The sequence below is a fragment of the Pongo pygmaeus genome, chromosome 8, assembly GCF_028885625.2.
Source record: "Pongo pygmaeus isolate AG05252 chromosome 8, NHGRI_mPonPyg2-v2.0_pri, whole genome shotgun sequence".
Classification (NCBI taxonomy): Eukaryota; Metazoa; Chordata; class Mammalia; order Primates; family Hominidae; genus Pongo; species Pongo pygmaeus.
Window position 1 is genome coordinate 54,362,832 of NC_072381.2, and position 13,825 is coordinate 54,376,656.

The 13,825-nt window shown below is 36.5% G+C and overlaps 1 protein-coding gene across 3 annotated transcripts in view; it reads right to left on the reverse strand.

The window, feature by feature from the left end:
* Positions 1-13,825, reverse strand: part of ERCC6 (ERCC excision repair 6, chromatin remodeling factor) — an 85,122-nt gene that overhangs the window by 41,675 nt on the left and 29,622 nt on the right. For all 3 annotated transcript variants that reach the window (XM_054503620.2, XM_054503619.2, XM_054503622.2), the window contains 2 exons: positions 9,676-9,804; positions 4,330-4,488 (listed from right to left, as the gene is read on the reverse strand). In XM_054503620.2, the coding sequence (XP_054359595.1) occupies positions 4,330-4,488; positions 9,676-9,804 (288 nt within the window). The remainder of the gene's footprint in view (positions 1-4,329; positions 4,489-9,675; positions 9,805-13,825) is intronic.

Genomic DNA, 13,825 nt, shown 5'->3' on the forward strand with positions numbered 1-13,825 from the left:
GTGCACTCCACATTAACCCTGACATAACACAAATCACCTTTACTGTAATTGTATGAGATCCTCCCTAAACTCTGTGAGAGCAGAGATAATCTCTTCTTCAAATGATTTCAATGCCTACCTAATAGCAAGCAATTAATGAATGCTGGCTTTATTAAATTAAAACATTTTTTAAGATTGGAAGAAAATATATCAACATGCTAAAAGAGATTATTTCAGAGTTGGGGAATCATAAGTGATTTTTGTTTTCTTACTAGAGCTCAGAAATAAATTATTCCTGAACTTAAAACAATTTTTGGCCAGGTACAGTGGCTCACACCTGTAACCCCAACACTTTGGGAGGCTGAAGCAGGTGGATCACCTGAAGTCAGGAGTTTGAGACCAGCCTGGCCAACATGGTGAAACCCCATCTCTACCTAAACTATAAAAATTAGCCAGGTATGGTGGTGAGTGTCTGTAATCCCAGCTACTTGGGAGGCTGAGGCAGGAGAATCACTTGAACCCGGGAGGCAGAGGTTGCAGTGAGCTGAGATTGCGCCACTGCACTCCAGCCTGGGCGACAAGAGCGAGACTCTGTCTCAGAACAAACAAACAAACAAACAAAATACAATTTTTACAAATAACTAAAGAGTAAATCATACAGTGCTTGAAATATTAAAAATCATCTACTACACAACTGAAAAATAATTTGTAGTTCTACAGAAAAACAATGAAATTTTGGTCAAGTCCTAACTTAAATGAGGCCTACCCTTATACTCCAACGTGACAAAATACCTATGTCCACTTTGAAACCCTCCCTGCCTCCAGCTACAGTCACTGTCCCTGCCCTTCAACTGGGTGGAAAGGGCCAGACTACAAGAAGCCAGAGGCTACAAGAGACTCTGACACTCTTCCTACAGAGTTTCTAAGCCATGCTCCTCACCAAGGCAGGGCCTGTCCAGGCGCCCCTCGAGCTCCCCGAGGAGAGTGGGACTCTGCCTGGCCCCTTCCACGGCAGCAAGCCTTTCTAAAAGGATTAAATGCACCAGCTTCTTTCTATCCTCCAACGGGAATAAAAGAGTTATCATCAATATGCACTTAGCAGGGATTAGGAAACAACCAATCAAAAGCTGTCTAAAATATTTTTACAACAAACTCACATTCAAATAAGCATAAACATATGCATATGTTTTTTCATGTTATACAGTATTTTTTTCTCTTTTATAATGTGCCTTCTGCAAACTGCTACATTGATGACTCACATTTTGTTATTTAAGGCTAGTATATTCTTCTGGCTGAACATCTATTTGGCATTATCATGATGCCCTTTAATTTCTGCCATTTTCCCCTTCAGTAGAAAAAAATTGGAGATTTTCACACTGATTTGAGATCTAGGAGCAGACCTAGACTGTTGCTGGACCACAGCAGGACAATCAACTCCATTAACGGTCACATCGTCAACGGAACCACCCTTTCCTAACTCTTAATACCAGTGAGACGAACATGAGTAATGGCTAAGTGTACTACAGTGATTAGCATCAATTACTAAACAGACTACAATTCCTTTAATCTTTGATTACCATTGATTACCTAATAAATTTAGGGAAAGCCAATAGCTCCATGGTCAAATATATCAACCTGCAGGATGGAAATCTGCTAGTCATACCCAGAACGTACCAGGAACTACAAAGTAAAATATTTATCCTTGAAAGTTTATTAAATTCAATAACATCAGGAATTAACAAAATGATATCCAAGACTTTAAAAAATTAACTGAGTTTGAAAAGTCAATTTATTTCCTTTTCATTATAAGACTGAGGGGCCTATCATTATAATATGAATGGCAAAGTGAAAAGAAGGTGGCGTATCCATTATGAAGGGGAACACAGCAACCAGTACAGATGTTTATTAACCATAAGCAATATGCTTCTCTGTCTTCTAGAAACACAGATACAACACACATTTTTAAAAAATAACAAATCAAACTTCTTTTACCATGAAGTTTCTTGGTATTACAGAGACACTGTTCCCATTTCAATGTTCATGGTCCTTAAAATTACAACACCAAAATCATCTCAAATTAGGGCCCCTCTATAGTTTGTAAGAGTTCACAGGAAATATACATAGCCAATGAGGCAATAACAGCTCACACAGAACTTCATTTGACCTTAAAGAGCTATTTTTCTGTAAGACATAAATATAGAGAACTCCCAAGTCCATTTGGTTCCAGAGAAGGATGTGTTATAAAGTTGTTAGGAAGATGTGGTCCAGTCCGCCCCGGTACATATGAGCGGAGGGGACCACACTCCTCTGTAAACTTCCACTCATGAGGAGCCCAGGTGTTTGTGGTGCAGCACCACATTCTCGCAAGCCACTTCCACCAATACCATCTTAATAAAGACAATCTGGGATGTAGTCCAATATGCCACATTATTTCATTATAGAGAAGAGGATATGAGCATTGATAGTAAATTGATTACAGCTGCTGTTCATTATTAGCCTTGACTTCATTCTTAGTAGGATTGTCACCACCCAAGAAAGCATATTTTAATTTTTAGATCAAAACTACACTGCAGGGATGACTTTAGTTTTCCTAGGACCTGAGGATTAGACTCCACATAAGTGGATGGGAAGCAAAGAAAAGAAATGGGAAATAAGAAAATCCCAGAAACCACTTAAGGAAAGAAAGAGTCTTAGAAACCATTTGGAGGAGTTTGGGGTAGTCTAGTTACCAAAAACACCCAACGGAGTTGCAGAAAACAAGCCAACCAAAGAGCTTATTTGAAACAGAAAAGCTTATTTGAAACAGAAAAAGCATTTTATTTGAAACAGCATTTTATTTGAAACAGAAAAAGCATATTAAAAAAATAACAGTCATAGATAAGACCACACTAAATGCCCACTTGGAACTTCAACTTTTCCTTTGGTCTGGAATGTTTTCACATGCTTCCAAGCAAAATGTAATAGAATTCTCATATTTGAAAAAATCCCCTGCTTCAATATAACTTCCTTGTAACAACAACAACAACAAAACATTTAGCATTTAAAAATCTCCAAGTGTTTTCTTCCCCTTCCTGCATCTATATAAATGCAACTGGCATTCTAAAATATTCTAAAACTCCAAACACTCCTCACAGAAGTATTGATCTGCTAACTTAACGAAAGAGTAAGAAATAAAACACTAAACTCTGGAGACTAAAGAAACATGATCTTGACTCAGTTTATGGTTCATATTTGGCTCTCTACTAAGCATTTCGCTGCTGATGAGCTGGAGAGTAGGAAGAACTTTCAGAAGTTGCTGACTTCAGGCACACTGACACTACTGTAAAGGTTATCTCCAAATCATATATAGGGAGTGTCTGAGGTCTCCTGGGCACACCCCTCTAGCAACTACCTTGCTCTTACTCTTTACATAAGCCTACTGAAACACAAGGAGCTTGGACTTATCTGGGTTCAATATGATGAAATATCCTACATAATTTACCTACCAATATTTTTACTAATACTGATTTCTACAAAGTCACTTTACAGATTAAATATGGAAGTGCTCATAGTACTTTCTTTCAAAATAAAGTATTTCAGTCCTACTATACCAAATAGATTAAATGCTTATTCTTCTGGAATACAAAAGCCTTAATAGTTTATTTAAATTTCTAAAGAGAATAAAGATTAACATCTAAACATAGTTTTCTACCATTTTAGGTAGTCGCTTAGGTTTTGGCCTTAGAATTTATTACATAAAGTTCATAGATTGGGAAGGGCAGAAAGCACAGGGATCAGACAAGTAACTTCATTCAAAAACAAAAGAGAGAGCAAGCTATCTAGAAATGCTATCATGCACACTCATTATAAAGGAAATTAGGGAGAATGGCTTCTTCAAAGCTCCAACTCTCCCCATGAATAGACTTTGTACTTACTGTAATGCTCACCTGGTCTCCTGCCAGAACAAATATTTTAATGTAAAATTTAATAAATGGAACTAAAGGTATTATGTCTAATTTAAAATTCCATATTGTGTAAACTATTGATATTAACATAATTGAGTTTGTAAACAATCCATTTGTAGAAGCTAACCTTAGACATCGTATTGACCCAAAATATCTAGTGGGGCTCATCTGCAAAATGAAGCATCAATGCCTGGAATTCATTAAAAGTGTTACATGTTTAATTTCTCCTGCCCTACAGCTCCATTGTCTCGTAAAATTTTTCCTTTGATGTCCCCCACTAAAAGAATTAAAGGAATATTGTAATTGAAATGTCATCAATAATTCACAAGACCCTCCTCCACAGCAATACATCTGATGAAATATTAATTGAGCTCCACAGACTGACAGTCTGCAGAGGAGCACTTGCCTGTAATTTGAACCACGAGTCCTGATCTTGCTGTAGCTCAGACCTGCCAAGAAGGCAATTATCTGGATGGTCTTGCCCAATCCCATTTCATCTCCCAGAATTCCTCCTGCCTGCTGGCAGTGCAATTCCCACAGCCACCTAACACCTGTCTGCTGGTACCTACGACAACAAACACCAACAAGAAAAAAGAAAATGGCAAATGGTGGATAATACAGATCATAACAGAAAGTACTCATGAATTAATCATTTGGCTAGGTTCTAGTACCAGTCAGAGAAACATGCGGGATGTGTGTTTTACATGAGTATTATATTTATAAGGTCATACATTTTTGATCACCTAGGCATAAAAATCACAAATTTTTCTTTACAAAACATTAACACATTTCTAATTAAACTGATAGATGGGGTAATTAGAGACTATTTCCTTTCTTTTCAACATTAGAAATGGCTTGCTAAACAAGCATAAACTTACTATTTTTTACTCACTTTCTGGGGAAAAAAATCCCAAATATTTTTCATATATAAAGTTCCATTAATTTTTCTACAAAAAAGGGGCACTAATGTTTATTTTTTCAATCTGAATAGCATCAAAAAAGCAGGACAGAGAACACCACAACCTAGAGCTTATACTGTTGAAAAGTCACTTGGTAATCATATTATCTTTTAATAGAAAAAATTAAATTTTAAGGCCATAAACAAGTCTGAATAATAGGGCTGCTCTCAAAATTAGGACATAACAGATGATTCTGTCATATTACTAGCAGATGCAAAAAAAGAACAGTTTAAAGACTCAACAATACAAAACGTCTTTTTAATATTTCAAAGCAGAAATTGATTCAGGGAGTTTACCATAGGTACAAAAAGATCATAGCTATTAAGATTTTAAATAAGGAATACGGGTCAAAGAAGAAATAATTTAACCTCAATCCCTCCCCCTGCAAAAAGTAGAAGTTGATATTTTTCTTTCTCCATCAATGATATGTTTAATCTATAACCTAAAAATAAAGTTAAAAAAGGAAAAATACAAAAATATTTTCGGAGAGTGGAAGAAACACTTAACAACAGGGAATGGTATGAAGATTATATCCCAAGTTACAAAATCTAAAGCAAAAACCACTTGAATTAAAAGATGATAGGTTAGATGAGGTGGCTCATGCCTGTAAATCCCAGCACTTTGGGAAGCCGAGGCAGGAGGATCACTTAAGCCCAGGAGTTCAAGACCAGCATGGGTAACATAGTGAGACCTCATCTCTACAAGAAAAAAAAAAAAAAATTTAGCCAAGAGTGGTGGCACGTGCCTGTAGTCCCAGCTACTTGGGAGGCTAAGGTGAGAGGATTGCTTGAGCCATGGAGGTTGAGGCTGCAATGAACCATGATTGCACCACCGGATTCCAAACTGGGCAACAGAGTGAGACCCCATCTCTAATAAATAAATAAAAAGATGATGCAAGATAAGGGATTTTTTTTTTCAAAGAAAATATCAAGGCTAATAGGCTACCCACCTTAAAAGAAGACGGTTTTGTTGTTTTGCTGCCCAAATATTTACTATCTGGTACCTATAGGTATGTCTACCTAAAATCTCATTTTGGACTTCAGCTCATTTAACTGGTTTTATTTAATCTCCTCTCAGTAAATATGTCATAATTAACTTTCTCCCAGTATTTTGCAAAGCAATTCTAGAAGTTTGACTCTAGCTGTTCCATTATTACCTATTACGTAAGGAAAACTCTGAATGAGAATTTTGCTGCTTATTAAGTTTGCTAATTATAATACACACACTGGATATGCACCTTGGAGAAAAGAACTAAAAATCAAAACACGATGAAGTGTAGTACAGATACAAGATCATTTAATTTGGGAAGAAGGACAAATTCCAAAAATATGTGGTATGTAATCAGAGAATAATGGCTACCACTTAAGGAGCCAACTGCTGAGGAGGCACCCGGCCAGGTGGTTTGGACACAGCCTCACAATCAACTTGCACAAAGGAGATTATCAGCACACTTTATAATTAGGAAACAAAAGCTCATAATGGTTAAGTAACTTGCCAAAGGTCACATCGCTAGAAAAAAATGAGCAAGCCAGAGCTGAAATCCAGAATTGTATGTTTCCAAAGTGATTCTGGAAATGATCTAGACCAATAGTTCTCAGCCAGGGGTAATTCTTCTCCCTATGGGACATTTGGCAATGTCTAAAGACATTTTTGTTACAACCAGAGAAGTGCAATAGTAGAGGCCAGAGAAGCTGTTCAATATCTGATACTGCACAGGACAGTCCCCACAGCAACAAATTATTTAGCCCTAAGTGTCAATTGTGTCAAGATCGAGAAAGCCTCATTTAGAACAAAAGCTGGTTCATGAACTGGCTACACTAGAATCATCTCAACTTTTGAAAACGACATACTGCAAAAAGCTCTCCAAAAAGACTGATGTGCAATTAGTTTCCAGAATCACTAAATTCTAGTCAGTTGACCTCTTTTTGCTGAGATACAGAACAACCATGGGACCAGCTCCTCCAGTTGGGGAACAAAATCTCCCAGTGATTATTCTAGTGTATTACTCCTACACCACACTGCCTCCATCCTACATGGGTCCAACAACTCTTTTTGCTTGGGGCTCATCAACTTAACTAAAAGTAGGGAGAGTGTGGAGAGGAGCAGTTGAGAAATTATTAAAGGAATGGTAAACAGCATAGGATCCCAGAAGGAACCTGAGAGGGGGTTAAGACAACTAGATTCTGTGTGGCCCAGGAAAGGCAGCATACAATGTGCTGGGTGTTTCCTCATCTACAAATCTAATCCTCGAGGGCTTTCAAACAGCATGTGAGTGTGTTTACAAGAAGATGAACAGCACTAAGAAAATGACATTTAAAAAAATCTTACTAGGCAGCATGTAAGTCATATCTCTAGCAGGATCCCCAACAACTAGGGATAGTTACAAAGATAGCAAAGAGTGGCTCTTTCTTTCCACACAACACATGAAGGCCCTCAGATGGTATTTAAAGGAAATTCACTTGCAGATTAAAAGCACTAGCCACACAGCTGGTGGATGGTATATATAGCTGGTATTGCTAGATGAGGAATAAGGGGCCTGAGCTCAGGTTTCAGCTGTGCCACTAACTGACTTTGGTTTTATTGCTTTACCTTCCTAATAATAAACAGCGTAAACCAATTACATAGTTTAAATAAAAACATATTATAGAATCTAGTTTTCAAAATTTTTGAAAAGCATATAAAAATTATTCTTTAGGCACAGTTAAAGATTTTTATGAATATACAACATAAAAAAATTTATTCTGCTATCCCTTGAGACTGAGGCATCACAATGTGACCACAGATAATTGGTGTACATAGGCATTGCCACACTAACCCAAGATTGCATTTACTAGTGTGGCTGAAAGTAAGGTCAAAAGATTAAAGTTTGTCATCTGACTGCTAAATTAGATAGACAAATGTACTTGCTGGGCAAACTTTCAAAACAGAAATTTAAAAGTTAAACATTATCTTGCAGAAAATGTACTTAAATGGCTAATTGTACCTTCTGACTCCCTTGTGTACAACTCTATACCCTGTCAATTCAATTCCACAGAATGCAGCAAATACAGTAAAAAAAAAATCTACAGTTTAAAATTAAATTGGCCCTGCTAAAACGTAATCGTAAAAGAAAAATGGAGACTATCAATCCTATTAATTTTTTTCATACAGCAAAAGAAAATGAACAGAAGTTTTATGACATTTATAAAATATTTAAAATCTTGTTTTTGCAGAGATTAAAAAAACACAATACTTTCCAGGAATGTGCAATTAAGACTAATTTTTAAAAAACAAATATTATTTATATTTACTATAGAGTTTTGTCAATACACTGAATCCTAAATACTTTTAGTAAGCAAAGTTTAGTTCTATTAATTGTGAAATATCTTTGCTAGAAAATCTGACATTTATACAAAAATGCAGACTCAACTTGATCCTTGAGGATATTTGCCAAATCACTTACTACAAATAAACAGAAGTATCCTGTCTTTTTTAAATCAATTTAATCTATAATTTGGGTATTCCTTTTGCTAGTACAACACTGATGGTATTTGGCTTGTTTCTTAACAAACAATCACTGTAGAGAAAACAAAAAGAGTTGCCAATAAAAGTGGCCTTTATTTACCTTTCTGCAGTTAATTTTCATTTGGGAGAAGCAATAAACAAAGCAACCACCTCTGTAAATATTACTACAGATTCAGATTTCAACTTCTACACGGCTGTTCCTCTGTCCAGTTAAAGCAATCACATCAAGTCACTTCATATCTTTAGAGTTTGGCTTTCTATAATGTTTAGTGGGATAAAATAACTACTCTTCACTCTCCACTACCCCAATGGAGAGAAAAATTAAAACTATAATATAAGCTCTTTGAGAGAAAATATAAAGAGCATGCTGTTTTTAAGTAGACTTCTTCCACAAGTTTAGGGCATGGCTGACAGCTGAATCTATAAAGGAGACCAAACTTAATCATCTCGAAGAAAGAACTTTGCATCCTGCTCCCAACTACAAATTGATTATACAAAAGAGACAGAAAGAAGCTATGTAATGGTTTAACTTCCTATATGCATCTAAGAAGCCTTCCTAAAGTATCTTGTTAAGTAAATCCCAGCAGTAATGAGACTGAAAATGTTCCTCAGTATTTACATTCATCACGGGAGACTGGCCAGCCCTTAGAGACAACATGCACACATCTATCAGGCAGCATCCGGTCATCTCCAATGCTTGGCCACTTACACATGAAACCTGGCTTCAAATAGCAACTTAATCATCAAGGTGTTGCCCATATCTTCTCTTTTGATATTAGAATGACATCCTACATAAAACATTTAGATGCACATTTGGTCAGCTCAAAAATATTATACCCTCAGGTACAATATAGACACTCAAAATATCTCAAAAGTTTTTTATTTCCACATAGAAGAAAAAAAATCCTTCCCAATATTGATTTTAATATGCAACTCTTCCTATTAATCTGATTTAAGAAATTTGGAGTTTGGCACCTTAAAATTACTAAGAACAAAAAAATTATTCAACATAGATGGCTTTTAAATGTGTTGCTTTTAGTCTGCTGAGACAGATCCATATAGATTCATCAGTTTACTAACATACCCAATGCACACTTTAGTCAATTTATTATCATCCAATTTTAATGAACAGCACATGGCTATAATTTCATTCGACAGTATCTGTTTTTGCAATAAATTGCTGCAAGTACCTTCAGGGCCCACAGGTAACTACTATGTAATTCCTAAAATGTTAATTTGTACATAATGGCTTGATAGCAAATAGAAAGGAAAGAACATATGGTACATACTTAAAAAGCTTTTTGAACAGAAAACCTGGCACTTTAAAACCTTCGTCAAATTCAGCATCACTTTCCTCAGAATCGTCCTCCAGCTTCAGACGTCTCTCTTTGTCCTGCAGTCTCAGTTTATTCCATCTCCTATCATGAAAATAAAAATCACATTTCCATTATTTTGATCACAAGACAGATTTAAAAAGATAGCTCCTGATAATGTACAAGAAAAAACGGCAAATTAGAATGGTCTCTTAGGTTAATGCTGCCATTATTACCCAAAACACTGATATTCAAAGAGGAAAAACAATTCTCTTCTCCGGCCATCTCAATTCATTTCTTATGTAAATTATTATAGCTGCTCTAGAAATATTTCTTTAAGGTCTCATTTCATTATCAAAACTACTTGCTCCTCTTCTGGCATACCCTAAGGGAAAATTTCTCTGCTAGTTCATAAGACATGAAATTAGTCCTAGAAAAGATTCAGTAAAAATTTCAATTGAGTGTCTTCACAACCACAATACTATGTAACAAAAAATAGATCTTATTTATAATTACTATTTTTGTTCTAAAGATATGATAGTCACAGCATAAAACAACAAAGTACCTTAAACATAAAGCAAATTTTGGGTCAAAATCACTGAATCAGGTTCACATTACTGATTACTTAACTGGAGGAAGACGCATCAGCAATATACAAGCACTGATAGTGCTACCACTCAAAAAAATGTGTTCACTGAATAAAATCTAAGTTACAAATTTAGTAATATCATACTTTCAGATATAAAATACGGTAAACACTTATATTTCAGAAGGAAATATATTTCATCTAAATATCTGAAAGTCTTAGCAATACACCAAGGTTGTGGAGAAGGTGCACCCATTTAACCAGACTAATTTTGCATTTATATAACTATAATGGACCCTAGTTGTCATGGGTGGGAAAAAAAAAAAAGGCCTCAAATTCTATTCACTTTCAAAATAAAAAGATGATGTTTTCATTCAGCATGGTGCAACTGATGCTCTGAATTTCACAAAATGGTGGAAATGGAATAAAACAATAATACAGAGAAATGCTTTCAAACTACAATAAAAAAAAACTCATAGGAAGCAAGTAAGAGCAGCAACACATATAAGGCATTTATCTGCCACTGACTATGCAAGAGTAAGAGAGAATGTCTGAGGGAAGACAAGAGAAAATGAAAGGGTAATACTACACATGCTGCCTTGCCAGAGGTATGGTGTGTTGTCCAGTATCCATTACAAAACCACACAGATCCCAGTGCTAGTATGTAGGTAGCTACTGGTGGACCTTAAAGCACATCCTCTGATAAACTCTTGCCTTGTTGAAAATTTCAACCTCTTCAAGGTAACAAAAGGAAGGGCTAGCTGAAATTTACTTGTGATCAATAAGAACTGGTGATCTGAAATTGCACTGCACGGTAGTAAAGGACCTATAAATAAGATCAATGAAGCATTGTTGGTCATTTCCAGAGAAGAACAGCAAATGGAAGAGGCAGTATATGGCCAAGTCTAAGGAAATAGCTATCATCTAACAATAGTTTAATAAGTGATATTTTTATATAAAAATTTAATGTCCTTTTTGTGCTTAACTTCTAAAGGCAATCTCTTCTTCTCTATTGGTATTTTTTTTCCTTAAAAATTATCTCCGTGCAATGGACAAAATGAATTATCTCTAGGTGGCTATAAGAGTCTTCTGGGTTTCATGTTATTTACAAATTTAGTTAAATGCAATGGTGTACAACAATCATTCTTGACAGGGGGCAATTCTGTCCCTTCAACCCCACCCTAGGATAATCTGACAATGCCCAGAGATATTCTTGGTTGTTAGAACTGTGGAAGGAGTCGGGAGGATATACTACTACTGGCATCTTGCAGGTGAGTCCAGGTATGCTGCTAAACATCCTACACCACACAGGACAGCCCCCAAGCCCCTCAGTAAAAAGTTATCAAGTCTCAAATGTCAATAATGTCAAAGCCAAGAAGCCCTGGCATATAGGTATCCCTTACTATCAAAACTTAGAAACTGAACAGATATATATACACTTTCCTGATACACATATCTGAATTCTTGCTACTCACTCTGAAATTCAGCAGTCGAGGAGTTTACATAATGAGAGAGCCCTCGGTATCAAAACTGTGAACGCAGAGCCAAACTTCTGCATAACAAAGGATACTTGTATTTAGCAAACCTGTGGATAACACAAACCTTGGAAGAATCACAGCCACTTAAACATACTTCACTTTGCAATTTCTCCAAGATAATTTTACAGAAGGAGAAATAAAAACACCAGAATACATTGCCTTTAGAAGTTTGGCACAAGGTCATTAAATATTTTATATACAGGGTATCACTTTTTAAACTTCATTGATATATGACGACTATTTCCTTAGACTTAGCCAGTCAATCTTTGTGGCTGTTAAATTTCCCACCACATCACTCTGCATCGACAAGATTCAGTTTCCTCCTCCTCCCTCCCTTCTAAAATATACAGGCATCTTGTCGCCACAGAACTCAGCACCTGGCAAACCACATAAGCCACTACAGGAACGACTGCATTCTAGTGCCTTCCGCTTCATAAAGAAAGATGAAAAGGGCCAAACATTTATTCAGTTTGGCTAAAGGATGACTAAAAGTGGTGGGGAAAATCATTATTGCCTGCAACTATTTGTATCATTGTGAAGACAAATTGCCCCAGTAGAATTATACACATATTAAAAACAGAAAATACCATGGTTATAAAACCACATGCATACAGAGCTCAGGCGAAGAGATTCTTCTGTTACATAAGCAATACTTCCTCATGTGACTTGTAGCCAAAATAGACCTGACCATCTGATGAGGGTCCACTGAAGCAGCATAGCTGAAGATGGGGCCTACAAGTACACCGCAGCACACTAGGGAAAGGGGGAGAACCAAGTTCATCTGCACATACACAGAAACATGCCTTCCTCATCCCAGACGCTGCCAAGAGACTTTAAGGGCTCTCCTTAACATGTCTAACCAGCCTGTCCTGTAGTCTGGCAGGCTGAGTAGTCTGTCTGGCCAGCAGATATAAAGGATTCTGTATATAAACACACTGGGTTTGATATATGCAGAAGTGCAGGCCCAGGCACAAAAGTCTGAGCTCAGACTGGCTATAGTCAAATCCTGGTGCCATTTACTAGCTCATGAACCCTCAGCAAGTAACTTAACTTCATCAGCATCTAAGTTTCCTCCACTGTGAGATGGGGAGAACAGCAGCACCTACTTCACCGGGTTCTGGGAAGGATTAAATAAGGTGTCACATATAAAGCACCTTAGCACAGAACCTAGATTAGGAAGTGCTTAATAAACTAATATAGTATTATATAAAACCACATACATTTTCTGAAATCCTCACAACAACCCTGCAGCAGATACTATGTTCACTGAAAGAAGAGAAAGCAGGTTATGTATGTGGCCCAATGCAATGTGCATATTGCAACGTACTCTGTTTAACAGAACTACCTGAACATGTATACTTGAACAGAAACTATGATAGCTCATCAAATTGATGCTCAGTTAATTATTATGAATAATGTGCTCACCATAGGAGTAAAGACACCTAGTCTTCAGATGGTACCTGCTGGAATATCTCAATTTAAAAATTCTGTCACAAATTTGTGAATAGTAAACTGTCATTAAGTATAGCAGTCTTTTACGTGATAGTAACAAAAATAGATACAGATTGACTTAAAATTGGTAGAGAGTGGGTAAGAATTAAAATCTGGGCCAAGTGAGCTGAAATATTAAAAATTAGAAATGACCTCAAAATGTCTAAATTCTGTTATTTCAAAAAGTAGACCAGTTAACTGAGAAAAAGCAGAAGGGGGCAGTAAATAGTCCAATATTTACCCTTTTAGAAAACAAATAACTTTTTCATGTTCTCTATTCTCTCATTTTAAAAAATCCACACACGTAATTGTCACAGCTGCAGCCACATAAAACGAAGTGGTGGGCATGGTGTTCACTGGCTGTGTTTCTAACTCCTCACACAACTGCCAGATTCAGCCTGCTGTCAACTCCACTGGCAGCCAATTATAAGAGAAGCTGGGAACAAACATAAACCTACAATTCCAGTCAGATGCAGACAGAGAAAACACTCCCTGGTTTCCCTACATTCAC